Below are 27500 nucleotides of genomic sequence, written 5' to 3'. Positions count from 1 at the left end.
AGGAGCGGAGAGGAGAGGAGGGGAGAGGAGGGGAGAGGAGAGAAGAGGAGGGGAGAGAAGGAGAAATGGGAGGAGAGGAGAGGAGAGGAGGGGGGATGAAGAGTTGGGTTCTCACCTGCGTCATGCAGAGCCGTCCTTCCCTGCAGGTCCACGTTCCCCACAGGAGAATTGTGCTGCGAGACCAAACACAACCACGTCATACACCTCTCAAACACCCCCATAAACTCTCAGAACACACTTTAGTTGCACTTTCAAGCACCTTTCAAGACTCAATTCCCTCAAATTCAAGGACCCAACACGGGACACAGAACTAGTTGACGAGCTATGTAAAAAAAAAATGTTTGAGAGAGAAAGAGAGAATGTCCATGTCTATTTAAAAAACCTTGATTTATTTTTCTCAAATTCACAAACTTGCAAGGATATCATCGACCCGCACTACACAATTAAAGGTATTTTATTATGGTTATTATCATCATCATCATCATCATCATCATCATCATCATCATCACATAAAATACAATACAATGCTGTGGAGGGAGAACCCATCTCTCCGCCTCTCACATTGTGGAGACCGTGTCACACCGCTCCCTGATGGTCACACTATTCTGGAGATGCATTTCTTATTTTGAAAAGAAAAAAGAGAGTGAAGGTTGGAGTGAGCTTTTCAAATCTGACTTTCTACAGCGACAGAAGCGTTACACACACACACACCCCCCCCCCCGCCCCCGTTTGAGGCTGGAGCTGTGTCAAAGTGACAGAATCTGACTGGAGTGCCTTCCTGTCTTCCTGTCTTGCGTCTCTGACCAGGAGCAGCTGGCTGCCACGGCCGGGTCACTTAAGGGAAGAGCCAACTCTGATACAACACACACACACACACACACACACACACTCACACCCTGTTATACACAGACACACACACTCACCCTGTTATACACACACACACACACTCACCTTCTTATACACACACACACACACACACACACTCATCCTGTTACACACACACACACTCACCCTGTTACACACACACACACACACTCACCCTGTTATACACACACACACACACACACACACACACTCACCCTGTTATACACACACACACAAACACACACTCAGCCTGTTATACACACACACACCAACACACACTCACTTTGATACACACACAGCAATACAGCAGTTAGCACCTGTATGAACACACACACACACACACACACACACACACACACACACACACACACACACACACATACATTAACACACAGCCCTGGCCTGGTCCACTATAAAAAAAAACTGCTCTCTCTAGCAACAAGCTCCCAAAATGAAAAGCGCGGTCAGATAACAAGAGGGGCGGAGCTAACTGCAGGCAGAGGGGAAACCCTACACCTCTGGTTGGTGGGGGGCCGGAGTTGCTATGTGAAGTGCGATGACGGAACTGAAAATGGACGACAGGTTTGCAGGAGGGCAAGCTTGTCAACACGGTCAACACACACACACACACACACACACACACACACACACACACACATCACCACACCCCGCGCTGGGCGGCTGCCATTCCGTGGTGGGGCGAGGGGCACAATGTCACCCGGGGTTCAGAGATAGACGCATTGTAAACAACATAAATCCATCAGACCGTTACGACTCAACAGGACCCAGTGTTGACCCTGCAGGACTACGGCGCGCTAACACACACACACACACACGCGCGCGCACACACACACACACACACACACACGCGCACACGCACACACGCGCACACACACACACTCACACAGACGCTTGCTCACACACACACGCTCACTCACACACACACACGCTCACACACGCTCACACACACACGCTCACACACACACGCTCACACACACACGCTCACACACACACACACACACACACACACTCACTCACACACACTCGCACACACTCACACACAATCACACACAATCACACACACTCACACTCACACACACACACACACACACTTGGCACGCACACTTGGCACACACACTTCTGTCGGAATGGTAATTAACGTTCTGTAATTACCCGCATAATTATAGGTTATGCGACTCGAACACCTCATTAGAAAGCCCTTAGAATTGAGGCACAAACTTGATTGCAGGAGTAAATTGCTTCGTGCCTGAGCTTGCACAGCACTGTTCATTAATCGTGTTCCACTGAGGAGACCGTACCTGCAGCAGCTTCTGCACACACAGGGACTGGGCGTTCCTGGAAGCCAGGTGAAGGGCATTTTTCCCTGCAAGAAAAAAAGGTTCGAGAGATCAGCTTTACTGTACGACCACTCAGACGAATTTTGGCAGGCTTTTTAATCGTTTAGTCTTGGTTTTAGGACGAAGCTGCACATTGGTTCTGGTCTAGTTTTGGTTGAAGAAGACAGAAGGCTGTGTGGTTTTGGTTTACAAAAAAAACGTCAAAACATTTTAGTCAAGTTTTCGTCGATGACTAGGGCTAGACTAAAATGTTTTGCAGTTTTTGTGGACTGAAACTGCACTGGAATGTTTTCAGTTTTCGTCAATTGGAACTGGACTGGAACTAAGAAGGATGGGGGCGACTGGGTGTGACTAGAACTGGTGTGCATCTTCGTCTAAAGACTAAGACTAATTGACTAAAAAGCCTGCCAAAAGTAATCCTGCTTGGTATAACCGCATGGAACAGAACGAAGGACGGTATGGAACACCATGGGCCCTATTATGCACTTCTTAACTTGCCGTCTTAAGTCTTAATTAAGACGCACCGCCAGGTTAAGACCTACCGCCACCCTTATTATGCGCTTCATACGCGCTACTGCTATTATGCCGGTGTCGATAGGCGCCCACACATAAGACGTAATACTCCCGTGCATATATTACTCATTGTGGGAGTGTTCATATGTTAATGAAGTGCACTAGGCGCCCCTGCTATTATGCGATCTGACTTTGCTCCTAGCGCTAAGAAGTGGTTTGAAAAGTTCTTAAGTTTAGACTTCATGCACGTTTTGAAACACGAGCCCGCCTCCGCGGTTTGCGCATGCATGTGGGCACACATGAACACGCACGTGGCTCCACGGCAAGACGTCAATTACGGTCACAGTATAAATGCTTTATTTCAGAAGGGAGAGGCAGAGAAGCGCGCTGACCTCCTTCTTAGGACTTCCATAATAGCATAGCGCTAATGACTCAACGCAGCCGGTTCTTAAAGGGAATGGCACCTGGCACGCTGATTGGGTTGATTGAGAAGACGCCCAAAACACACCCATGACTAATTTCTTTGCTTAGCGCCGGGTTTTAGGCGCCCACTACCGCACGCATAATAGCAAAGTGGCCTTGACCACGCCTCCACATCTTAAGTTTAGATCTACCGCCTCGTCTTATTGCTTAAGACTTATGAAGTGCATAATAGGGCCCCATATGTCTGCTGACACCATACGGTCCTAGCTTCACCCTCCGGTCGGTTGGCTAGGTGGGAATCTTTGCCCCCCCCTGTGCCTTAGTTAGACCTACACACCTACACGCAACCCTCTCACATCTCCACAAGTACATGGGGGGTGGGTGGGGAGTAGCGGGTTGTTGGTTTGGTTTTGGGTTTACCGGTGGTGCTGACCAGAGCTAAAACGATCCTGATGAACTTTTCTTTTTCCCCCGAAGGTCACCGTTTACACGCCAGCGGAAAAAAGTAAGGTTTGATTGATGCCCTCCTGTCAATGGCTGCTCTGTGTGCTGCAGGGGCACTGTACTACATGTAACCACGGTAACCGTACTGTAAGGATATAACCATGGCCTGGATACCATTTCACCCACAGTAGTCTTCATCTTTAAGGGTCAACTTTGAGGCTCCTCGAAAGTCGTGAGAGAAGTATTGATTGATGGCTCTGGGGGGGTCGATGACTGGTCTGTACCCGACAGTCAAGGTACTGTACACCACCTTTAAATAACCACCACCTCTCAGGCACTCTCGTCCCTCACGCTCTGTCGTCCATCTCTCTCTCTCTTCATCTGTCTTTCTCTCTCTCCTCCTCCTGCTTTTTACAGGTTTGACGGGGGTCGTCTCACCGGTGTGTGTGTGTGTGTGTGACTGGGGTCCTCTCACCGGTGTGTGTGTGTGTGTGTGTGTGTGTGTGTGTGTGTGTGACGGGCGTCGTCTCACCGGTGGCGTCGGTGGCAGTGACGTCCACGCAAAACATTTTAGTCAAGTTTTCGTCGATGACTAGGGCTAGACTAAAATGTTTTGCAGTTTTTGTGGACTGAAACTGCACTGGAATGTTTTCAGTTTTCGTCAATTGGAACTGGACTGGAACTAAGAAGGATGGAGGCGACTGGGTGTGACTAGAACTGGTGTGCATCTTCGTCTAAAGACTAAGACTAATTGACTAAAAAGCCTGCCAAAAGTAATCCTGCTTGGTATTAACCGCATGGAACAGAACGAAGAACGGTATGGAACACCATGGGCCCTATTATGCACTTCTTAACTTGCCGTCTTAAGTCTTAATTAAGACGCACCGCCAGGTTAAGACCTACCGCCACCCTTATTATGCGCTTCATACGCGCTACTGCTATTATGCAGGTGTCCCTAGGCGCCCACACATAACACGTAAGACTCCCGTGCATATATTACTCATTGTGGGAGTGTTCATATGTTAATGAAGTGCGTTAGGCGCCCCTGCTATTATGCGATCTGACTTTGCGCCTAGCACTAAGAAGTGGTTTGAAAAGTTATTAGGCGCTAGACTTCATGCACGTTTTCAAACACGAGCGCGCCTGCTCGTTCTTCCCACACCTGTTTCACCACCTCGGCTCGGGGAGGATTTCGCGCCGTTCCAAAGATTGCGAACTGACGAGCCTTGACCTCATGCACGAGCTTGTTACTTTCTTCTGCAGAGAAGTGCGCTGACCTCCTTCTTAGGACTTCCATAATAGCATAGCGCTAAAGACTCAACGCAGCCGGTTCTTAAAGGGAATGGCACCTGGCACGCTGATTGGGTTGATTGAGAAGACGCCCAAAACACACCCATGACTAATTTCTTTGCTTAGCGCCGGGTTTTAGGCGCCCACTACCGCACGCATAATAGCAAAGTGGCCTTGACCACGCCTCCACGTCTTAAGTTTAGATCTACCGCCTCGTCTTATTGCTTAAGACTTATGAAGTGCGGCCCCGCGGTGGTGTAGCGGTCTACGCACTGGCCGCTAGTGCATGCTGCCCACCGGGGCCGGGGTTCGTATCCCGGCTCGCCAGATCCAGATATGGCCGAGGCACACGGGAAGCGGCATATTGGCCGGCCGCTTCCGAGGGGGGTATAGGAGTATTTCTGGACTAGGATCCGTCGCGCAACACCGCCCCCTGGGTGCCGGAATAACGGTACTGGGCTCGAGGAGCCAGTCAGCCTAGTCTGCCTGGCGCCCTCCTCTGGGACTGCCGGCCACGGGGTCGTGCGGCGGATCCCATGCAATAGGCAGGGGATAATTGGATGCTAAGTTGGGTTAAATTGGCTACCAAATTGGGTGAAAAAGGGATAAAATCTGAAAAAAAAATAAAAAAAATAAATAAATAAAAGACTTATGAAGTGCATAATAGGGCCCCATATGTCTGCTGACACCATACGGTCCGAGCTTCACCCTCCGGTTGGTTGGCTAGGTGGGAATCTTTGCCCCCCCCCCTGTGCCTTAGTTAGACCTACACACCTACACGCAACCCTCTCACATCTCCACAAGTACATGGGGGGTGGGGAGTACCGGGTTGTTGGTTTGGTTTTGGGTTTACCGGTGGTGCTGACCAGAGCTAAAACGATCCTGATGAACTTTTCTTTTTCCCCCGAAGGTCACCGTTTACACGCCAGCGGGAAAAAAGTAAGGTTTGATTGATGCTCTCCTGTCAATGGCTGCTCTGTGTGCTGCAGGGGCACTGTACTACATATAACCACGGTAACCGTACTGTAAGGATATAACCATGGCCTGGATACCATTTCACCTACAGGAGTCTTCATCTTTAAGGGTCAACTTGAAGGCTCCTCGAAAGGCGTGAGAGAAGTATTGATTGATGGCTCTGGGGGGGTCGATGACTGGTCTGTACCCGACAGTCAAGGTACTGTACACCACCTTTAAATAACCACCACCTCTCAGGCACTCTCGTCCCTCACGCTCTGTCGTCCATCTCTCTCTCTCTTCGTCTGTCTTTCTCTCTCTCCTCCTCCTGCTTTTTACAGGTTTGACGGGGGTCCTCTCACCGGTGTGTGTGTGTGTGTGTGTGTGACTGGGGTCGTCTCACCGGTGTGTGTGTGTGTGTGTGTGTGACGGACGTCGTCTCACCGGTGGCGTCGGTGGCAGTGACGTCCACGCTGTGGCCCAGGATGAGGTTCAGACAGTCCAGGTGGCCCCGCGTCGCTGCCAGGTGGAACCTACGGAGGAGAGAGAGAGAGAGAGAGTGAGATGGAGAGAATGTGAGAGAGAGAGAGAGAGAGAGAGAGAGAGAGAGAGAGAGAGAGAGAGAGAGTGTGAGACAGAGAGAAAGACAGATAAATGGAATGGAAGGTCTGGGGGCGAAGGTGGTTTGTGGTCTCGGCTGCAAGCTTTACAGCGCCTCTGTATGTTGCTCCCAATGAGTGGGCCGGCGCCTTGCATGGCAGCTTGCCGCCATTGGTGTGTTAATGTGTGTGTGAATGGGTGAATGAGAGGCCGTTGTAAAGTGCTTCGGAATAAGGCGTTATATACTAAGTGCAGTCCATTTACCAAGACAGATGAAGAGAGAGAGAGAGATGGAGAGAGAGAGAGAGATGGAGAGAGAGATGGAGAGAGAGAGAGAGATGGAGAGAGAGAGAGAGAGATGGAGAGAGAGAGAGAGAGAGATGGAGAGAGCGTGAATGACGAGAGAGCCTGAGAGGCGGACGGACAGAAGCGCGAGAAGAAGAAGAAGGGGGGGGGAACCAAGAAGAGGGGATACGAGGAGGAGGAGGAGTAGAGAAGGGCAAGTGACAGAGCGAGAGGGGTGAAGGAAAGGAGAGGGGTGAAATATGGAGCGAGGGGAGGGAGGGAGGGAGGGAGGGAGGGACACTGTAAATGGATGTCGGCTCCCCTATCAGCCGGATCAGCACTCCTGGGACACCGGGCTGGAGCCGAGCTCAGAAACCCTAGCCTCGTAACGACCCGCAGGCAGCCGGAGCACTTTAACAGCACTTTCACATTAGCCCCTCAACGGCTTGGCCAGATGGTACCAGAGAACACAGGAGGTCTAGGGGGTCTGGGGGCCAGTCGTGCTATAAAGCTATCAGATAGCAAATGAATGAAAGTCACCATGGAAAAAAAAAAGTATGACTGCACAACATGTGTATGTGTTGCAAAACACGAGTAACGACTGCGCGGACTAAAGCTACTGACCTCACTCTCTCTGCCCTTCTGTTACCAACGAGGGATGAGTGAGTTTTGATTATTCAAATCGCAAAAGAGTCAATCGCTGGCATTCGTTGATCTTAAAATAGGTGCGTCGATGAATCGAAAAAAGACCAAATAAATGACTTTCCCCCCGTCACTTTCAGCGGCACAATGTGTCTTGTTTTATGCAACAGAATCAGACTCCTGATCTTTCACCTCACTATCAAATCACTCCTGGTCTGGTCAGAAAAACTAGTAAACAATTGTTATTGTGGTAATTATACACGGCAATGTGGGGGGGGGGGGGGTCAATGAATCGATGACCAAAGACTTGAACCGGGACCCCCCCGTCCCGAACACATTCGCTTTGGAAAAACATCTCAGGAACATCTCGGAGGCAAAGACCCTGCAAAGGCCGGGTGGAAAATGGACGGGTGGCCACTTGATAGCACCAAGTCGCCCAGCTTAACACAATGACACTTCTATTAGTGCCGGTGTCTCTCTTGGTCCCTGGGCTGACCCATATCTAAGTGTCTTAAGTGTCCCTGTTCATATCCGTGGCTCCCTGCTCCCAGCATATGGGCCGACCACTGTCTGGTAAGCTAATCTGACCAGACCTGTTTATACATCAACCCTGCACAGCCTCCTTGGAGACAGGCGGCCAGGCACCTTATTCTGGTGTGTGTGTGTGTGTGTGTATGTGTGTATGTGTGTGTGTGTAGGTGTATGTGTGTGTGTGTGTGTGTGTGTGCGTATTGTGTGTGTATTGAGTTTGTGTGTGTGTGTGTGTGTGCGTATTGTGTGTGTGTGTGTGTGTGTGTGTGTGCCTATTGAGTTTGTGTGTGTGTGTGTGTGTGTGTGTGTGTGTGCGTATTGAGTGTGTATTGAGTGTGTGTGTGTGAGTGTGTGTGTGCGTATTGAGTTTGTGTGCGTATTGAGTTTGTGTGTGTGTGTGTGTGCGTCTCACAACGGTGCTTTTAATAACAGCATCCAGAAGGAGACACAGTGTGTTTCTGTAGTCTGAAGCAACGACGCGTCACTTCACTGCAACATTCCCGTGTCCGTCGAGTTGCATCGGTTGTCAATAAAGCTGCAGAAGGTTCAAACGGAACACCCAAAGATGGCCACCCCACACCGGTACACCCAGCATGGAATGTTGACTTTAAATGGCCGTGTCTGTTCTACTCATTCTATTTCTACGACCTTGACACCACCCACCACCTCTGACCCAGGCCTGTCCAGTTGTAGACGACAAGCTTCTCTAAAGCAAACATGAGTCTTGACAGACCAGGAGCGTTCACGCTGTGGTCGGAATTCCTGTGAGGATCCAAATGGCAGCCTGGCTCCAGATACTACACCACCTCCCTGTGGTGATGATGATGATGGTGGTGATGATGATGATGATGATGATGGTGGTGATGATGAGCACTGCGTCTCCTGAGACACCCGCTTTTCCCCTTTACTGTGTCCCCTAAGACTTCTACTGCCCCCCTTGTACTGTCTCTCTGTTTCTCCAGTGTCTATGTAATAAAAATAAAAATAAATAAAAATAAAAAGTGTTTCCTTCTAACACGGAGACTGCCAATGGCCCCGGGCCTGAGCTAGATTACTCTTCCTGCTACGACTGGTGGATTGATGATTCACTTGCTTAGTCAAATGTATTGAATTGATTGTAAGTCGCTTTGGAATAAGGCGTCTGCTAAATGCCAAAAATGTAAATGTAATGTCAATAATGATGATGATGATGATGATGATGATGATGACGACGAAGACTCCAACCTGCTAACGCCATCAGTAGACCGCAGATCTGGCTGCCAGCCAGGCTAAGAGCTTTCGGAGCTTGTCTGTGGGAAACAGAAGCGTCTGCATGCTAATGTGCAGCAGGTGTCCAGCGGAGGTGGCCCGGGCAATTCTGTGCTCATCACTCTGGGAGCGCGGGAGGACAACCTCCTATTAGCTGCACCGTCTCCGTGGTCGGAGTCCAAGAGACAGGCTCTCATTGAGTGTAATCATGTAGGCGGGGAGAGGTGGGATGGGGTCGCGCAGAGACGCCTGGGAGGCTTATCTAGCCTAATGAAATGAATTGCCGTGTCTGGTGCCAAGCGGGTCACACCGGGATAAATGGCACAGGAAGTGAGATACAATAGAACTCAGCGAAAGGGGATGTGTGTCTTTCCAAAGAGCACTCAATAAAAGCACTCAATAAACAGGATTCATTTGATACTGTAGGAAAAGGGCGGTTGAATTCCCGGCGGTGTCGCCATAGGGATTATTACCTGCGTGTGAGACACCGGGCCACTGGACCGTTAGAGAGTTGACACAGTCTGGAGTTCTCTCTCTCTCACCCATCCTTCCTGTCGATCTCCACTGTCTCTGTCCTTCTCTCTCTCTCTCTCACCCATCCTTCCTGTCGATCTCCACTGTCTCTGTCCTTCTCTCTCTCTCTCACCCATCCTTCCTGTCAATCTCCACTGTCTCTATCCTCCTCCCTCTATATAATGAGTATAATGAGTTTAAAAATATATATCTAACCAATCCAAATGACAGGTCTTTACCTTTTCAAGTTGAATCGGGGTGAATAGCTTGAGTGGCAGTTGAGAAAATTACTTTTGCTCTTTAATTCTGTTTTTATATATGTAAAGCACTTTGTGACCGCTGGTCTGTGATAGGTGCAATATAAATAAACTTTACTTACTTACTTACACCCCACACACACCACACACCACACACCACACACCACACACCACACACACACACACACACACACACACACACACACACACACACACACACACACACACACACACAGAGAGAAAGGGTGAGTGGTGATAGATCTATCAATCAAAAACAGTTTGGGAGTCTGGGCCGTGTTTAAATGAGGAGCGTGTTGACAAGGACCTCAGGAGGAGAGCTATGGGCCGCGGGATAAACAGACACCCTCTGGTGCGGGCCCAATCCTCCCCACCAGTCAGGAAGTCACTGTTCCCCAACGGTGCAATAACTGCTGCGTGACTTCATGTCAGAGTTCAGTTTTCGAAGCATTCCTAAGTGCATTTTAGAAAAGGCTTTAGAAAGTGGTTCCTGATCACAAGCTCCACATTTGGCAAGCATCAAGTGAATATCGAACACACCCTAAACTAATAAGTTATAAAGGTTTGTTAATGGTTTATAATTGAATAATAATTGCATGCATACTGACTTTATATTCATTTACTTATACTCACTGTAATACAGTATACTGACCCACCATTACACAGTTACATGCTAACTCCCCCCTGTCTATATACCCCCCTGTGGGCCATATAGTGTATAGAAGTATAGAAGTTCACATAATAGATACATTCTCAGATGTCTACCGATCACTCATCCCCCTATTTATATTTATATCCCTCCCGGTTTATGTCTATTTATTCATTCTTGTTTTTTTTATTATCTTAGGACTGTGTTTGTTTGTTAGCACCTAGGGTTTGCAACTTTGCATTTAAATGTCATTGTACCTGACAATTCATTGTCATTGTTACAATGACAATAAAGATCATTCATTCATTCATTCATTCATTCATTCATTCATTCATTCATTCATTCATTCATTCACCAGGCACTGTCCATACAGTTATGGCTTTTGCACTATCCGGTTAGATGCCGAACTGCGTTGTGTTGTCTTTTGTACTTCTACTCTGTCAATGACAATGACAACAAGTTGAATCTAATCTAATCTAAAAATAAACTGTCTATGAATGATTTATTAACTAATTAGAAAACATTTAGGGATCCAGAGAGGCCAGAGACAGCGGGTGTTGTCACAGCTCTTCCCTGTGTCGCTAATCCTTCATCAGCTAAAAGACCTGGCGTACTAACAGGTGCAGCACGCACACACACACGCACACACACACACACACACACACACACACACACACACACACACACACACAGACACCGACACACACACACAGAGACACACACAGAGAGACACACACAGAGACACACAGACACACACCGACACACACACACACACAAAGACACACACAGAGAGACACACACAGAGACACACAGACACACACCGACACACACCGACACACACAGAGACACACACAGAGAGACACCGACACAGAGACACACAGAGAGACACACAGAGAGACACACAGACACCGACACACAGACACAGACACAGACACAGACACACACAGACACACAGACACACACACGAAATGAGGGCAAACGAGGTAGAGACACAAACCTCCCGCGTGTTCAGCCGGGGATCTCTGCAGGTCAGTTAGAGACAAACTTAATCGGATCAACATGGAGTCTAATCCTGGGTATACAATGATACATCTCAGATTAAAGGCTGTAATTAAAGCTCCCCCGATGGCAAAGCAGCTTGTTATGACTGTCCACCAACCTCCCTCCACGTCTTGAATGATGACAAAGAAGAAGAGACCAATATCCATTCCACTTTTGCAAGGACCAAAAAAAAAAAAAAAACTCAACTCCACTACTACGCAATTACAAAGCAACTAGTGTACTACGTGTGAGCATGTTCAGAAATGTTGTTACCAGGGTAATGACTGTCTTTACCACACACCAGGGGGAGGCTGTTGGAGGCAGAAATCGGAGAACGGGCTCATTGTAATGCATGGAATGGAACGATTCCATTCCATGCATTACACATAGGGGGGGGAATTACTATCCCTGCTATACACATAGGGGGGGGGATTACTATCCCTGCTATACACATAGGGGGGGGAATTACTATCCCTGCTATACACATAGGGGAGGGGAATTACTATCCCTGCTATACACATAGGGGGAATCTGAATGTCAACATAGGAGATTGGTAAACTCAAAACACTTATTTACACTGGTAAACAAGTATTACTGGTTCCCTTATGTGTTGGTTGGACATAATGAAAACAGCTTCTCCTTCGGTTCCCTCGGACCGAGAGTGCAGGGAGCATCATGTGTCGGGTTCACCACTGCGTTTAGCACTACAAGCTCCGTTTCCTCGCTGCAATGCGGGCTGGCGTCTTTCACAGCGGCAGACGGACCTGATTTAGTCCTGAGAAATTCCAACACCTTATTATGAGAAAAGCCCTTCTCTCGTGTGTGTGTGTGTGTGTGTGTGCGTAGCAGAGTGTGTGTGTGTGTGTGTGTGTCAGTGTGTCTGCTCGGGCATGCGTGTATATGTCTACGAGCATGTGTGTGTGTGTGTGTGTGTCTGTGTGTGTGTGTAGCAGTGTGTGTGTGTCTGCGCATGTCTGTGTTTGTTTGTTTATGTGGGTTAGGGTTATGTTGTGTGTGTGTATATGTGTGAGAGAGAGAGAGAGAGAGAGAGAGAGAGAGAGAGAGAGAGAGAGAGAGAGAGAGAGAGAGAGAGAGAGAGAGAGAGAGAGAGAGAGAGAGAGACAGGGGCACTGCCCTGAGAGAACTTCACACACCGCTGAAAATACTTGTGGAATCTGTTCTGTGGATGGAGAGTCTCAACAAAGCCAGGGTCAAAATTACCCTGAAACACGGATCAGGGACCGGCAGCTACTTCACATACCTGGGATTAAACCCGAGGGGGGGGGGGGGCGAACTACCTAAAACGCTCCAAGTTGGAATCCGGTTAAATTTACCTCAAGTCAGACTTAGAGGGCCCGTGACATAGAGCTCGGGAGCTTAAGAGCGCTGATGGACAACCGCCGGTTACATTTTTGGACAGAGGACACTCCAGTCCTGTAGCAATGTTATCTATTACAGTACGAGCAGAGTACCAAAACAAACATCGGGGGGAAAAAAAACAATCTTAAAAAGAACCCGAAGAACCCTGAGGTTTGGAAATAAACCGCTCGACCTCAGAGTTCATTCACCGAGAACGACTTTCTTGACGAAGCTGTAGTTTAGCACGTCAATCTGAAACCCTGGAATTCACAGCTGGACGTAACTGGACGTTTTTGGGGCGTTATTGAAAGCCAAAGAGGACTCCCCCACACAACTGCTATTTCTGCTTTCGAGACCCATGTTTCATACTTTTTTATGAACATAATCGAATCAAATCTATTCTTACTGATCCATTTCCTGCCCCCAGAGAAGGCAGCTCTAAGCCGAGGGGGTCAAGGGTTAAGCGGGGTGACCGCAGCGCTCTAGCCGTACTCATCACTGAAGGGGATTACATAACCGCTCTCCGAGCTCAGCGGATTCTGTAAACACACACACACATTCATAATGATAAAAAAGCTAATGGTTTCCATGTGGTTGGTGGTGGAGCTAGCTAGGGAGGAGGACACAGCAGGGAGCAGGGTCCCTGGCTTCAGCGGGGGGGGGGGGGGGGGGGGGGGGGGTTTGGTGTCGGTATGCAGGGTGGGGGTAACTTACACCGGTGATATCATATACTAGGGCGAGAGGGTAAATGTTTGGCCCTGTTCTGATGACGTGACCTTGTTCTAGAAGGATCCATTGCTCTGTTTCAGAGCGTTATGGTGTAAACTGGGCGTTTTGACCTAACGACTATGTGAGCCTTGCAGTTTGAATGAGGGGGAAAGCAGCGTTTTACTATGCCTGGAATGAGAGGCAGGCAGCAGGGCCAGACATGCTGGGATAGACGCTGAGATAAATCACATTGAGGAATGCTGAGTAGGGCATCTTGTCTGTGAGTGTGTGTGTGCGTGTGTGTGTGTGTGTGTGTGTGTGTGTGTGTGTGTGTATGTATGCATGTATGTATGTATGTACAGTGTGTTTGTGTGTGTATGTGTGTGTGTGTGTGTGTGTGTGTGTGTGTGTGTGTGTGTGTGTGTGTGTGTGTGTGTGTATGTATGCATGTATGTATAGTGTGTTTGTGTGTGTATGTATGTGTGTGTGTGTGTATGTATATATGTACAGTGTGTGTGTGTGTGTGTGTGTGTATGTATATATGTACAGTGGGTGTGTGTGTGTGTGTGTGTGTGTGTGTGTGTGTGTGTACTCACGCAGAGCGCCCCTCCACGTCCAGCTTGGTGGGGATGATGCCCTTCTTGCTCAGGACGGCGGCCACCTTGTCCACCTCCCCCCGCTCCACCGCCTTCATCAGCCGCTCGTCATACTTGTTCCAGTCTGTGTTCTGGGAGGGAGAGAGAGAGAGAGGGCAGAGTGTCACAACACACACACACACACACACACACACACACACACAGAGCGATACAAACACACCCTACCGACCGTCCGCACCATCTGTTTGTTGTGAGCACTAGAGTAGGCATAATGAAACATACAGCGGCTGAGAGCCTAAGGGGACGGTGAATAGATTGCGGTCAGCCTCCTCCGTCTGAATGCCCAGAGTGTGGTGGTTCACTCTAGGGACACGTCCTTCAGAGTGCCTGTCCACAAAGCGTGGAGCACGGGGGGCGGGGGGGCGGGTTGTGGAGCACGTCAGAGAGGGTCAGCTCTCCTCAACAGACCAGCAAACAAACAAACACTCCAGACGGGCTTGGAGGAGGCGTCGTCTTTCAAATGAAACACAAAACAGACAAGACAGACAGACGGAAAAAGAAGGACCTTCCTCCGACAAATCTTCCACAGCAGAATAGGTGAAAGAGGAATCATGCTGCTGGATAGTTTTTCATTCTATTATTGTCAGTACAACACGGTTACTTTAAGTGGACCCAATGTTTGCAACTTTTTAAAAAGACTCTACATTAGAAATATCACGACGGGACTTCCCACCACAACCACTACAGCGTGTCGAGAACTGAACTTGACAGCGAGCATGAACAAGCCACGATGCCTGTGGGCATCAATAGAGAGTGAGTCCTGTTGCCTGCGCTCTGCACCAGAAGTAGCGCTTCCCACAGCTCCTTGTGGTCGGGGGGGGGGGGAAGAGAGAGAGAGAGAAAGAGGGCCATAAATCGACCTCATTCCTGCGGCTTCACATCCCAACACAAACGCTTTCAACCAAGCCACCGACCGAGCCCAAGCAATTGCCCAGCAGGGTGGTCAAACCCAACTTTTTTGGAAAGAAAACAACAACAACAACAACAACAACGACGAGAAAAACTCAAATGAATGAAAGAATACGTACAAAGTACATGGACGTGCATTTCAGCCAGCGACTCATCTTGGGCGAGGAGTGAAACTGGTCCTTGCACAACACCGCCGCAAACGTCGCCAGCGTACCGCTTCGACAACAAACACACACACAAAAAAAAAAAAAACTTTGAGCCCCCCCTCTGTGCCGCCTGTAGTTTCGCGACGCTGCTCAAAGCACTCTGCCAGCGAGCGTGAGAGAGAGGAGGAGGAGGAGGAGGAGGAGAGCTGGATGTCTGAACGGAACGGAGCGGACCGGCGCGTGTGTGTGCGTGCGTGCGTGTGTGTAAGGTTCCTTGGTGTTTCAGCAGAGCACTGCTCCGCCGCGGGACTGTGTGTTGTGTTGACTCGAGGACGAGTAGCAGCAGCAGCAGGAGGAAGAGGAAGAGGAGGAAGAGGAGGAGGAGAAGTTACAGATGGGTCGTGTCTCAGTTGCAGCACTCCCCCGGCGGTTCACAGGCTCAGCCTGGGACCTCCTCATCACTGTAATCGGCCACAGCCGGCCCAGGGGAAGAGGAGGAGGAATGAGAGAGGGATGGAGGAGGAGGAGGAGGAGGAGGAGGAGGAGGAGGAGGTAGTGTTAGGAGGAGGTGGAGAAGCAGTAAGGGCCAGCCCTGCCAGCCACTGGGTCCAGCCCTGGCCGGCGACTGCAGCTCCTCCCCTGGGGTAGGACTCACACGGCTACAGCCTGGCTGGCTGTCTCTGACTTGTCCTCTCCTGCCCCCCTCTTCTGCTTCTTCTGCTTCTTCCTCACGTCCCCCCCCCCTCCTCCTTTCCTTCTCTTCTCCAATGTGCCCCCCCGCCGCTCCTTTTAACTTCTCCTCCGGTCTTAGGCTTTTTTTCTTCTTTTCTTCTTCTTTCCCACTCCTCTCTCTCTCTCTCTCTCGCTCTCTTTCTCTCTTCTCTTCTGCGAACTAGAGTGTCTGCGAACAACTAGTAGCTCCACGGGACGGGATGTTGTTCCTCCCACTCTCTCTCTCTCTCTCCGTCTGTGTCTCTCTCTCTCTCTCTCTCCGTCCGTCTGTCTCTGTGGTGTCCGGCGTCGTTGCCCCAGCCAAATGACAAGGTCGCTCACCCTCCTGCGGGGTAAATATGGGAACCTCTCTCCCTCTCCCTAGGTTTTAAAATACCCCCTCTCTGCCGCCCACCCCGCCTCCACCCCTCCCCTGCCCCCCCAGTAAACAGCGGCGGTGTAGACAGCCCCGTGGACTGGTTAGTTACCTCTTTATTTTTTGACCCTCAGACCTTTTCTCCAATGACTGGGAGGAGGACAGGGGGGCTAAGAATACATAGTGGGCATGCCTGTGTGTGTGAGTAATAAGAGTCGCTGTCATCCATCTCTCTGCCCCCCCCGCCCCCCCAAAACCCCCCCGCCCCCCCGAAACAAGGCCAGCCAAGGAGGAACCTTACTGGCACCAATGCTGTCACTGCCCCCGCGTGCACGCACACACACGCACACACACGCACGCACATCGTGCACAGAGGCACACACACCTGACTCCTGCATCTCAAAATATGAAACTATGAAGGGGGGTATTATGATTTGAGGAGGTACTGTCCCAGGTCCATGTGTGTGTCCAGGGCTCCTGTTAGACCGTCCATATGTCCGTATGTCTGTCTGTCCGTGTGTGTGTGTGTGTGTGTGTGTGTGTGTGTGTGTGGCAGCAGAGCTGCTGATCCCTGTCTGCTGCACGGTAGCAGGATTAGATGTCAGCCTTTACAATCTGCTGTCTGGGACTGCAGACCCCCTCCCCTCCCCGTGCCCCGCCCCCCCCGCGGCCCACCACCCTCTCCCCCAGCCCTACTGCGGCACCTAGCTGGTACACATGGTAAACATCACACCGCGGGCTCTCGTTCTATTTGTAACGGAAGACGTCAGGGTTTTTTATTTATTTGGGGGAGATAAAAACAAGGGGAAGGGGAGGGAGAGAAAGAGAGGGGGGGAGAGAGAGAGAGAGAGAGAGAGAGAGAGGGGGGGGGAGAGAGAGAGAGAGAGAAAGAGAAAGAAATAGAGAGAAAGAGAGAGATAAATAAGAGAGAGAGAGAGAGATAAAGAGAGAGAGAGAGAGATGGGGGGGGACGTGTTTAATTTACACACTGTGCGTCACCTTGGCGGTAGCTCGTGTTACCGGGTGCTGCCGCTCTGGCGTTAGCGGAGAGGTGGTGATATCCCACAAACATGTGAAAAGGCCCCTGCACATGACAGGTCGGGGGGGGGGGCGGGGGTGTCGTCTTACTAAAACTGCTCACCCCCGCATAGAGACAAAGAAACCAAACTGGGACCGTTCGTCACCTACATATCCCATATGTGTGTGTGTGTGTGAGTGGGTGTGTGGGTGGGTGGGTGTGTGTGTGTGTGCATATCGTTTGGACACCCTGTGTGAGTGTGTGCGCCCGCATATTGTTCTGTTCGGTTAGCATCCATGTATTGGTATATCAGAGCACGTATAGTGCATGAATATGAATAGCGCCGTAAGTGCCGGAGAAGAAAATGTTTGCTCAAATTGGGTACGTTTCAGGTACGCTTCATTTCTAGTCGGGGGTTGAAAGTGTGGATTTGGGATGAGACTCTCTCATAAAGCGTCTTCTGTAATATCTGTGATTTCCCGGTGCAGTTAGCAGAGTGAGAAAAAGATAATGACCCCAACGTTATGAATGAACATCTCCCCAACATGATGAATGTCTGCTACATCCTTCTCTATCCATCCATCCATCTATCCATCCTCCCTCAGGTCTCCACTGTCCCTCTCCATAGCCTCCATACCAGGAGGACAGGCTCGTTGTAATGCATAGAACAGATTTCTACCTCCACCGGCCTCCTCTGCCCCTACCTGCCCCCCTCTGCAGGCTGTAGATCAAATGGTAATAGTAACTGGACTGCACTTATATAGCGCCTTTATCCAAAGCGCTTTACAACGGCCTCTTATTCACTTATTCACACACACATTCACATACACACACCAATGGCAGCAAGCTACCATGCAAGGCGCCGGCCGGCCCGCTCACTGGGAGCAATTTGGGGTTCAGTGTCTTGCCCAAGGACACTTCGACATGTGGGCCAGCCAGGGCTTGAACCGCCTGCCAACCTTGCGATCATTAGACGGTGGCTCTACCTCCTGCGCCACAGCCGCCCCGTAAGCTCCGTACTGACACCTGCATAATCGCTGCTCCTCTGTGCTGCCATGGAGACTGAATGACCTGTAATGTACTGACAGATTAAACTACCGGCAGAGTAAATATACCCACTGACGCCCCCCCCCACCCCCCCATCCCCGCCTGCTATCGTTGCTAGCCATCTGGGCCGAGGAGTTCAAGAGTGATAGCCTACACTCCTAGCTGTGATGTGAGTCCAGATCTTGTGAGTCCAACCTTCAGTGACCCCCCTCCGCACCCCCTAGCGACCCCCCCACAAGGAGTTAGTTGGAGAGGTAAACCGGCGAGTTGCCCTCTGATAGGCTAGGTGGGTTATCTTAGCGGTACGGCTTCCCTGTTGAACCGTTTGAATACCTAAAAAGGCAGGTTGTTGAGGGGGGTTGTAACATAGGGGGGCTGTTCCTATGGAGGGGGGGTTGTATCTATGGAGGGACTGCTTGTTTCGGCCGATTGCTGCCTCCCAACTCGTATCACACTCACAACAACGCACGGCCTGGGGGGGCGGAGACAGCACCAACAAGGCCCAGACAGATAGATAGAGCCTCACCCCACCTAACCCCCCCCCTCCCCCCCCCCACCGTCTGTTATCTCCACCATGTGTTTATATCTTCACATTTATCATGTCTGACCTCGTCACCTAAAAACGCGGCTGCGTGCCACCTCGGGAACATCTCACTGTGGGGCTGATTTAGTGAGGGCCGCGTCCTCATGACAGGCTGGAAGTGAGGCCCGATCAAGCCTCGCTTCCTGGGGACTAGGGAGGTGGAGGTGGAGGTGGTGATAGGCCGCCTCGCCTGTTCTGAGAACAGACTCCGACGGCAGCCAACTGCTACTGTATAAGCAGCATGGAAAGTTCTGGGAACACAACTGGAGAGGGGAGGAGGGAGACGGAAGCAGAGAAGGACGACCGGCAATCACCTCTAGGGGGAGCAGTGCCAAGCAATTTTGCCAACCAGGTCGTTCAGGTGAAGTGGTGTGTGTGTGTGTGTGTGTGTGTGTGTGTGTGTGTGTGTGTGTGTGTGTGTGTGTGTTGGGGGACAGACCATTAGTGGTTTGTTTACAGTAGAACATTTCAAGGGTGTTGCAGCAACACAACAGAGAGAGAGGACCAGCTCTTTGGAGTGTGTGTGTGTGTGTGTGTGCGTGTGTGTGTGTGTGTGTGTGAGAGAGAGAGGACCAGCGCTCCGGGTCTCTTCCTGCTTCACTCTGCAGCTCCAAACCAAAACATTCTGGGTCACAACCGCATCCATCAGATAAAAACATGGCTGACATAATAAGAAACGACCTGGCAACTTAAGCACTGATTGGGAAAAACATCTTGGTGTTGATTCAAGTGAGGAACGCACGCACACACAGACATACACACGCACGCACACACACACAGACAAACACACACACGCACGCACACACACACAGTTAATGTTCAGGCAGAGTGGGGGGGTGGAATTCTACATACAGCTACAGTACTACATACAGCTACAGTATTACATACAGCTACAGTACTACATACAGCTACATGGTGGATTTTATCATATGGGGACAATTTTAGCATCCCCACAGCGTCAGTGACTTCAGTGTCAGTGACTTGTGTAAAAATGTCATTGCATGTGTGCGTGCCCCCTCGCCCACAGTATTTTACTCAATATGCGCAAAGCTAAAATGTTGAAATAGCAGTAATACCACGTTCATGGGTGGCACTTTTAGAAGGGGGATGATTTTTACTGTTTTTATTTCAGGGGGGATACCATCCCCCCTCATCCCCCCTCAACTCGAGTGCTGGCTACAGTATTACATACAGCTACCTACCTACACTGTAGGGCACGGCCTCGTGATGGGGGTGGTGGTGTGTGATGGGGTGGTGGTGTGTGATGGGGGTGGTGGTGTGTGATGGGGGTGGTGGTGTGTGATGCTGTAATGGTCTGGGTATTTACAGGCTACGCGACACCATGGGGGGTGAGGGAGGGAGAGAAGAGAGGCAGAGAGAGAGAGAGAGACTGAGGGGAAAAGGGGAGAGGGAGAAAAGAAGAGGGCAGACTAGAGTATGAAGTGTCTGTCATTAAGGGGCTGTCAGAGTGATGCTTTAATTAGCACGGCCCCCCGCGCCCAGGTGACCCACTGACCTGAACCAAGTGTCCAGACCGCCTGTCTGTGTGTGTGTGTGCCTGTGTGTGTGTGTGCCTGTGTGTGTGTGCTTGTGTGTGTGTGTGTGTGTGTGTGTGCGTGCCTGTGTGTGTGTGCCTGTGTGTGTGTGTGTGTGTGTGCCTGTGTGTGTGCTTGTGTGTGTGTGCTTGTGCTTGTGTGTGTGTGCTTGTGCTTGTGTGTGTGTGTGTGTGTGTGTGTGTGTTGGTTAAAGAATGCCTTAGATGGACACGCCCCCTAATAGGTGAGTGACAGCTAGAGGAACCAATTAGGGTTGGGTGGTAATAAGGTAATACCATATACCGTAGTTTTTGAAAATAGCAACGGTGTCTGTTTCAATATCGTCAATACCGTCTATAAAAGACATTCTGGTGCACAAGGGGCGCATATACTGTGTATATATAATAAACGCCTTAAGAGTGTTTGTCTAGCACCACTTGTCTGGCATCTGCAAATGCTTTGAAAGTGATGAGAGAATGTTTTGTAAACAATGTCATTTGTCAAATAAATAACCTGTCAAAAAAGACTAACTACTTAGAGAAGAGAACATAATCGCTTCCTTCATAATCGTGTTACGTGACAGTTTCTCCTCAGAAGGGACAATTGGAAAAACAGATGGTGAGCTCAACAAGCAAGTTGGTGTCTAAAAAAAAAAGCAACTGCTGCTGCAATTTGGAAGCATTTCGCGTTCTGATCGAATAACAAGGGAGAGCCGGCGAATCTTGACGAGGCTGTGAGCAAGAATTGCATGAGGTGACAGCCAAAGATGGAAGCATTTCACATTTACGTGGCCATCTCAGAGTCAATCACCCTTTAACCACTGTGAGACTGAACATGTTGTTGAGTTCAAAGCCCCCCCACTGCTGTCGTTGTGTGAAAATAATAATGATAATAATAGTAATAATATACTATAATTATGCAGCACCTTTCATACAAGAAATGAAGCTCAACGTGCTTTACAACAAAGAAGTTACATGCATGGAGTGCTTCGCATAAAAATAGACATAAAATGAACATTAAAAACATGTTAGAAACGCTAATGGAACATAAGATGAAGTGCAGAGCAGCCAGCCACCTTGTGGCGGGAAACGGTATAGCAGCGACTACATTCATCATCTGAAATTGGCGGCTCCCTCAAAGCCCTACAATGTGATTTGGAATCCTGCGGTAATACCGCGATTAAATATGCGGACGGTTTACCGGTATAAAAAACTGGATACCGCCCAACCAACCAACCCCGTTCTGCCCATTTTCATCCCAACCTAAGAGAGAGGGAGGCTTTGAGCGCGAGAGTCAGGGGCGGCTGGTGGAGGTAGACATCCTTGTCTCCATGACTACAGCATTTAATATCCCTTACGTGGTAAAGATCGTGCTTGAATGCCATCTAAAACCGTTAGGCCGGGTTGCCAGTTGAATGTGTTAATCATAAGAATTCATATATATAACCTTTATGGTATATTAACCTTTATTTATATTATATATTAATATATAGGGCCAGGCTATACATAACTTATATGTAAATGTAATGTAAATGTTTATTTAACCAGGAAGTCCTGGCCAAGACAGGCAGCAGCACAATTAAAAGGGTTGCAGACATAAAATAAATAAATAATAAACATATAGGCCTACAATGTACAATGAAAATAAAGATGATATAATTATTGAATTACAGAATCATAAATATTCAATATTCGTCACAAGTCATCACCATCGGGGATCAAACAGGGGCAATGTGAATCAGACAAAACATCTCCAGCCAGATGTGCCTGCTGCCTCCAAGTCATTCAGAAACACTAGGCCTACTTTTCATTTCAACAGTTTTTTTTCACCAAGTGCTGAATGTGAGACAATTAAACAATTCCTAGACATTTGTATTGAGATACAGACTCAATCCCAGAGCCCTGACAAGTGGTGACAGATAGGGATGCTCCGATCTGGATTTTTGGGGCCGATACCGATCACCGATATTTTTCCTCAAGATCAACCGATACCGATACCGATACCGATTTTTTTTTAAATACATAACTGTAGGCCTACTGACTGGATAGCCTACATATTTTTTGCTTTTTAGACAAAAGTTTTGATCCATTAGGCAACAAGCAAACGCAGACCCATTTTTATGGCATAGTAAAAGTCTGGCCTATCACCCAGTTAGGGCCTGAAGCCCAAGTCAGTGATATGGCTGTATAAAAGACATCATAAACGTGGCCTTCATGGTTTACATACTGTTACATCCTCCTATGTTTTCTGTTCAGTTATCTGTCTTCCCCAGGAAAAAATAAATAAATAAATAAATAAATAAATATCGGTTTTTGCGATCGGCCATTTTTGCCGATCACCGATCGAGTCATTTGGAGTGAAATCGGCCGATTTAAATCGGTGGCCGATAAATCGGAGCATCCCTAATACCTACCTAGGCTTAGAGACGCTACAACCACCATACCTACCTAGGCTTAGAGACGCTACAACCAACATACCTACCTAGGCTTAGAGACGCTACAACCAACATACCTACCTAGGCTTAGAGACGCTACAACCAACATACCTACCTAGGCTTAGAGACCGTTACAACCAACATACCTACCTAGGCTTAGAGACGTTAGCAACCAACATACCTACCTAGGCTTAGAGACGTTAGCAACCAACATACCTACCTAGGCTTAGAGACATTACAACCACCATACCTACCTAGGCTTAGAGACATTCAATTACCGGTAGATGAGATTCCACTTAATTGTCATTGCAGAGTACCAGACAATGAAATGCAGATTAGGATCCAACCAGAAGTGCAAATGTATAGTGATAAAAAACATGATAGTGATAAGTGATAGGTACCCTAATAGTTGGAGACCAAGAGATGAATAGCAGTAAGCAGTTATGGTAGCAGCAAGGCAATGTACAGTATGGTGTACAGACGTTACAACCAACGTTGGAATTTCCAGGGGTTTGAGACTGGTGTGTGCATAATTAGGCTACTCAATATACAAGCGGGGGGGGGGGGGGGGGGTGAAATACATGACACTTCCCATCATCAAGAACCAAATAATTCAGGCCTGCATTTTTAGGTGCAGACGGCAGGCCTGTATGTAGCCTATAGTTTCTGGCTAGTGATATTTTTTCTACAGGAGAACAAATGACTGTACCCCTGCCTGTGTGCTTGGGGGCTAGCCTGTTCTAACCGTAACCTGTTCTGTATGGTTAAGCCCCCTTGTTTCAAGTTGTAATCCACCAATAAGTTTGGTGTGGTCTGCGAGTCGGCAAGAGAGAAACAGACTTGCGACAACATGCAACAGGGGATTTTTTTTTTGTTCTTTTTTTTTTTTACCCGTGGTGCGCAAGAAGACAGGCAACAGGTTTGCATGTGAACTGTAAAAAGTGCCACAAGAATAAGCAGTCGGGGGGATGTGGTAATGGTGGGCTGTTTTTTTTCACAACATACCAAATGATTAGGAACCACCACCACCACCACCACTACAATAGGGGTCTGTATTTTTTTTATCGAGCACATGTTGCAACATTGCTAGGCGGCATAGTCTGCCTGTCTGTCTGAAGTCTCATGGTTGAGGCCTAGACCATAAATCCACTTCTACAACCGATAACATCAACATCTTCCCATGGACTCAACAACAAGTGGTTCAACAGGAATGTTATCAAGCTGCTTCCCATGAAAAGAGGAGAGAAAGGTTGGAGTAGAGGAGGCATACCTCATCGTCTCAGTCGGATGTTTGTTACCTGCTGGTCTACACAAATACCATGACAGGTGGTCCATGACCGTATATAGATCTGTTGTTGAGATATCTAAGGAGAGCTGGGGCCATTAGAGAGAGGTGGGGGGTCCCTGAGGTAAACTGGAGATCCTACCACTTTCCTAGTGTGTGTGTGTGTGTGTGTGTGTGTGTGTGTGTGTGTGTGTGTGTGTGCCCACTCAAACTGGGCAGCTGCTAGCCAGGTCAGTCTTCTGAGACATGACCTTTGACCCCAGAGGGCAGGCCTTTTCCTGGCTATTTTCCTCCACTTCCGACAGCCGGGCCGATGTCAAGAGGTCAACCGTCTTCTGCCCCCCCCCCACCGATAAGCCCTCCATCACCTCTAACCCCCCTTGCCAACTGGCCAAGAAAAGAGAGGAATATGCTTTTATTCAACCGAATGGTTCAATCTGCCCTTTCCGTGATGATATAAACAGACACCAGGGCATTAACATGTAGACAAAGCAAAGCCATGAATATTGAACAGGCGGGAGGCTATTTAAATGTATTGGATGAGATGCTATTGAAATGTATTAGATGAGTTCTCTCCCCCCCCCCCCCTCCCCCCATTTCAAAACACGAGCCTCCAAAACGTAATGAAGCATGCTTCCAATTTAACAGCTCTATAGAAGAAAAGAAAAAAATGAAACATCAGAGTACCGGAGGAGGTAGACATCGGAGGACGGGCTCATGGGAATGTATGGAGCAGGACGCGGAGCGGCATCCAACACAGCTGGAGTGGAATGAGGAACGATCCAGCTGTGATGGATACCATCCCTCGTCCCGTTCCTGACATTCCGATGAGCCCGTCCTCCGACGTCTACCTCCACCAGCCTCCGCCGGGGAAGAAGAGTTACTGGATCTGTCCTCTCTCAGCAGTCTCATCAGAACCCCTCCACTCAAGGGCAGAGTGGATGATATGATAATAATACAATAATACAACCGATCAAATATGATACAGCTCTCATATCGCGTCTCCCATCTCCCCGTGATTACTCATGGTAATGGGGTTACTCGTGAACGACTCTGGAATGGCTACGGAAAGGGAGGGGAAGCAACACATTCAGTTCACCTCCTCTCATCTCCTCTCATCTCTGCAAAGACGAGCAGAGTAAACAGAAAAGGTTGTTTTGAGTCGTCACATGAAACTCGATCACTCCGCAGTCCGCATTTATCTGCCCACCCACTAAGGCCTCCCTTTATTTGTTCTTCGTCCAATCGTTTGTACCCTTCCCCTCATCTCTGCTCCAAATCGTTGTTAAACCCTTTAGAGAAGACAAATAAAGCAAAAACGACGGCTCTCTGAACAACAAAAGACTAGAAAAGAGAAGAAGAAAAAAGGTCTTAAGCGCTCCCGTCGAGCTGAAACCCGATACCGGCCGCCGGGGTTCGGAGAACACGGTACGCCAGATAAATCAAACTTCTCCCCGAATCAAAACAATTCCGGAGAAATTCCGAGAATGTTTGAGAGAGAGCGATGGGGGTGACCTCAGTTCGCTCCCTTTCCCTTCATATGGGGCTGCAGAGGTGAAAGAAAAACTACCCAGCAGCCCTTCTGACAAGTGACCTCACTCACACATTTTAATTCTGTTGGCTGCAATAACAGTGTCCCCTGGCTAGGTTATTAACAACAGGCAGGCTTATTGGTTTTGGCTGCGGCCTGCGGGAGGGAGGGAGGGAGGCAGGGAGGAAGGGTGGGGAGGGAGGAAGGGTGGGGAGGGAGGGAAGATGGGGAGGGAGGAAGGGCGGAATGGAGGGAGGGTGAGGAGGGAGGAATGGTGGGGAGAGAGGGAGGGAGGAGAGAGAGGGAGGGAGGGAGGGAGGGAGGTGCTTGGATGTATCGTCTCAGCTCAGACAGACACTAGTCCCCTAAGCCACCTTCTGCCACCTGCTTTACATCTGTGGTAAAGGTCCCTTTAGACTCACTGTGTGGGAGTGTTAGATATACACCAGTGTCTAAGGGGTAAGGGCAGAACTGGAACTTGGCATACAGCTGCTGCTGCTGGTGCGTGATGAAGATGAAGATGATGACGATGCTATAAATGGGAGCAGCGGTCACCAGTGAAATGAGGCTGAACTGAACGCTATGCTCTCTGGGAAGTGATGGATCATGCAGCGAGAGAGGACAGCAGTATGGACAGGAATGACAGAAACCGACCAAAGCACAGCGGCGCCCTGTGAAGTGGTCCTTTTTGAATGCCCGTATTTGGTTAAAAAAGAGAGGCTTTCAGGGCATGTTGGCACTTGGACACATACACACATTGTGTGTGATGATGTGCATTTGGCCAGTAACTGCAAGTCACAGCGCGGGCACCACACACACACACACACACACACACACACACACACACACACAGTGTAACAATGTGTATTTGGCCACACGCACACACACTGGCAAGGCATGAGGTTTGTATTTGGAGAAAGAAAATAGAGAAAAACAAATATGAAACCATTTTACATGACGATCCTCAAAAGACTGTCTGTCCTTTTAAAGCCCTTTGGCAGTATTCTTTAAGCCCAAGTGTTTCAGAAAGACAGCAACGTGACGCAATCAGGAGTCCGTATCGGTAACTAATCTCCCATGTAGCACGTGCTTACAACGCAAGCCATTTACTGAAAACGATTCCCTAGTAATCTCATAAAATCGATGCGTTATGGATACGATACATGCTGCAATACTGTTGACTACAGATGTGACAGTCGACAGGCACAGTTTGGTTGTAAAGGGGACCGATTGATAAGAGCACCATAAACGCCAGACGGTCGTGGTAACTGCCACAGGTGAGTGAGTCGTGGTATGTACACAGGGGTAACTGCCGGTAACTGTCGGCATAGCAACATTCCGACCGAGGATGTAGGATGAACAGCGGGTGTGGACTTGTCTCTCGACGAGACAGCTCCGCCCTTTCCCCGACTGTGACCAACTCTGAGTCAGCAGAAGGGCCTTCTGGGAGAAAGAGAGAGAGAAAAAAAGAAAAATCTCACATATCATTGTGTGTTTACGGGAAACCTCCAGGCCCTTAGGATAGGTTCAGAATGTTTCGGGTTTTCGATTTCAATCCGGGTGCATTAAGAC

The 27500-nt window shown here is 49.1% G+C and overlaps 1 protein-coding gene across 1 annotated transcript in view; it reads right to left on the bottom strand.

Moving 5' to 3' along the window:
- uacab (uveal autoantigen with coiled-coil domains and ankyrin repeats b) overlaps positions 1-27500 on the bottom strand; it is a gene marked incomplete at both ends in the record, with an annotated part of 64824 nt that overhangs the window by 21948 nt on the left and 15376 nt on the right. Inside the window, 4 exons of the mRNA XM_080531876.1 lie at positions 116-173; positions 2184-2248; positions 6291-6379; positions 14294-14424. Of these exons, the coding sequence (XP_080388002.1) occupies positions 116-173; positions 2184-2248; positions 6291-6379; positions 14294-14424 (343 nt within the window). The remainder of the gene's footprint in view (positions 1-115; positions 174-2183; positions 2249-6290; positions 6380-14293; positions 14425-27500) is intronic.

Source organism: Nansenia antarctica, assembly GCF_963989245.1.
Source record: "Nansenia antarctica genome assembly, chromosome: 5".
In the NCBI taxonomy this organism is placed as follows: domain Eukaryota; kingdom Metazoa; phylum Chordata; class Actinopteri; order Argentiniformes; family Microstomatidae; genus Nansenia; species Nansenia antarctica.
This window is presented reverse-complemented; position numbering and strand designations above follow the sequence as displayed.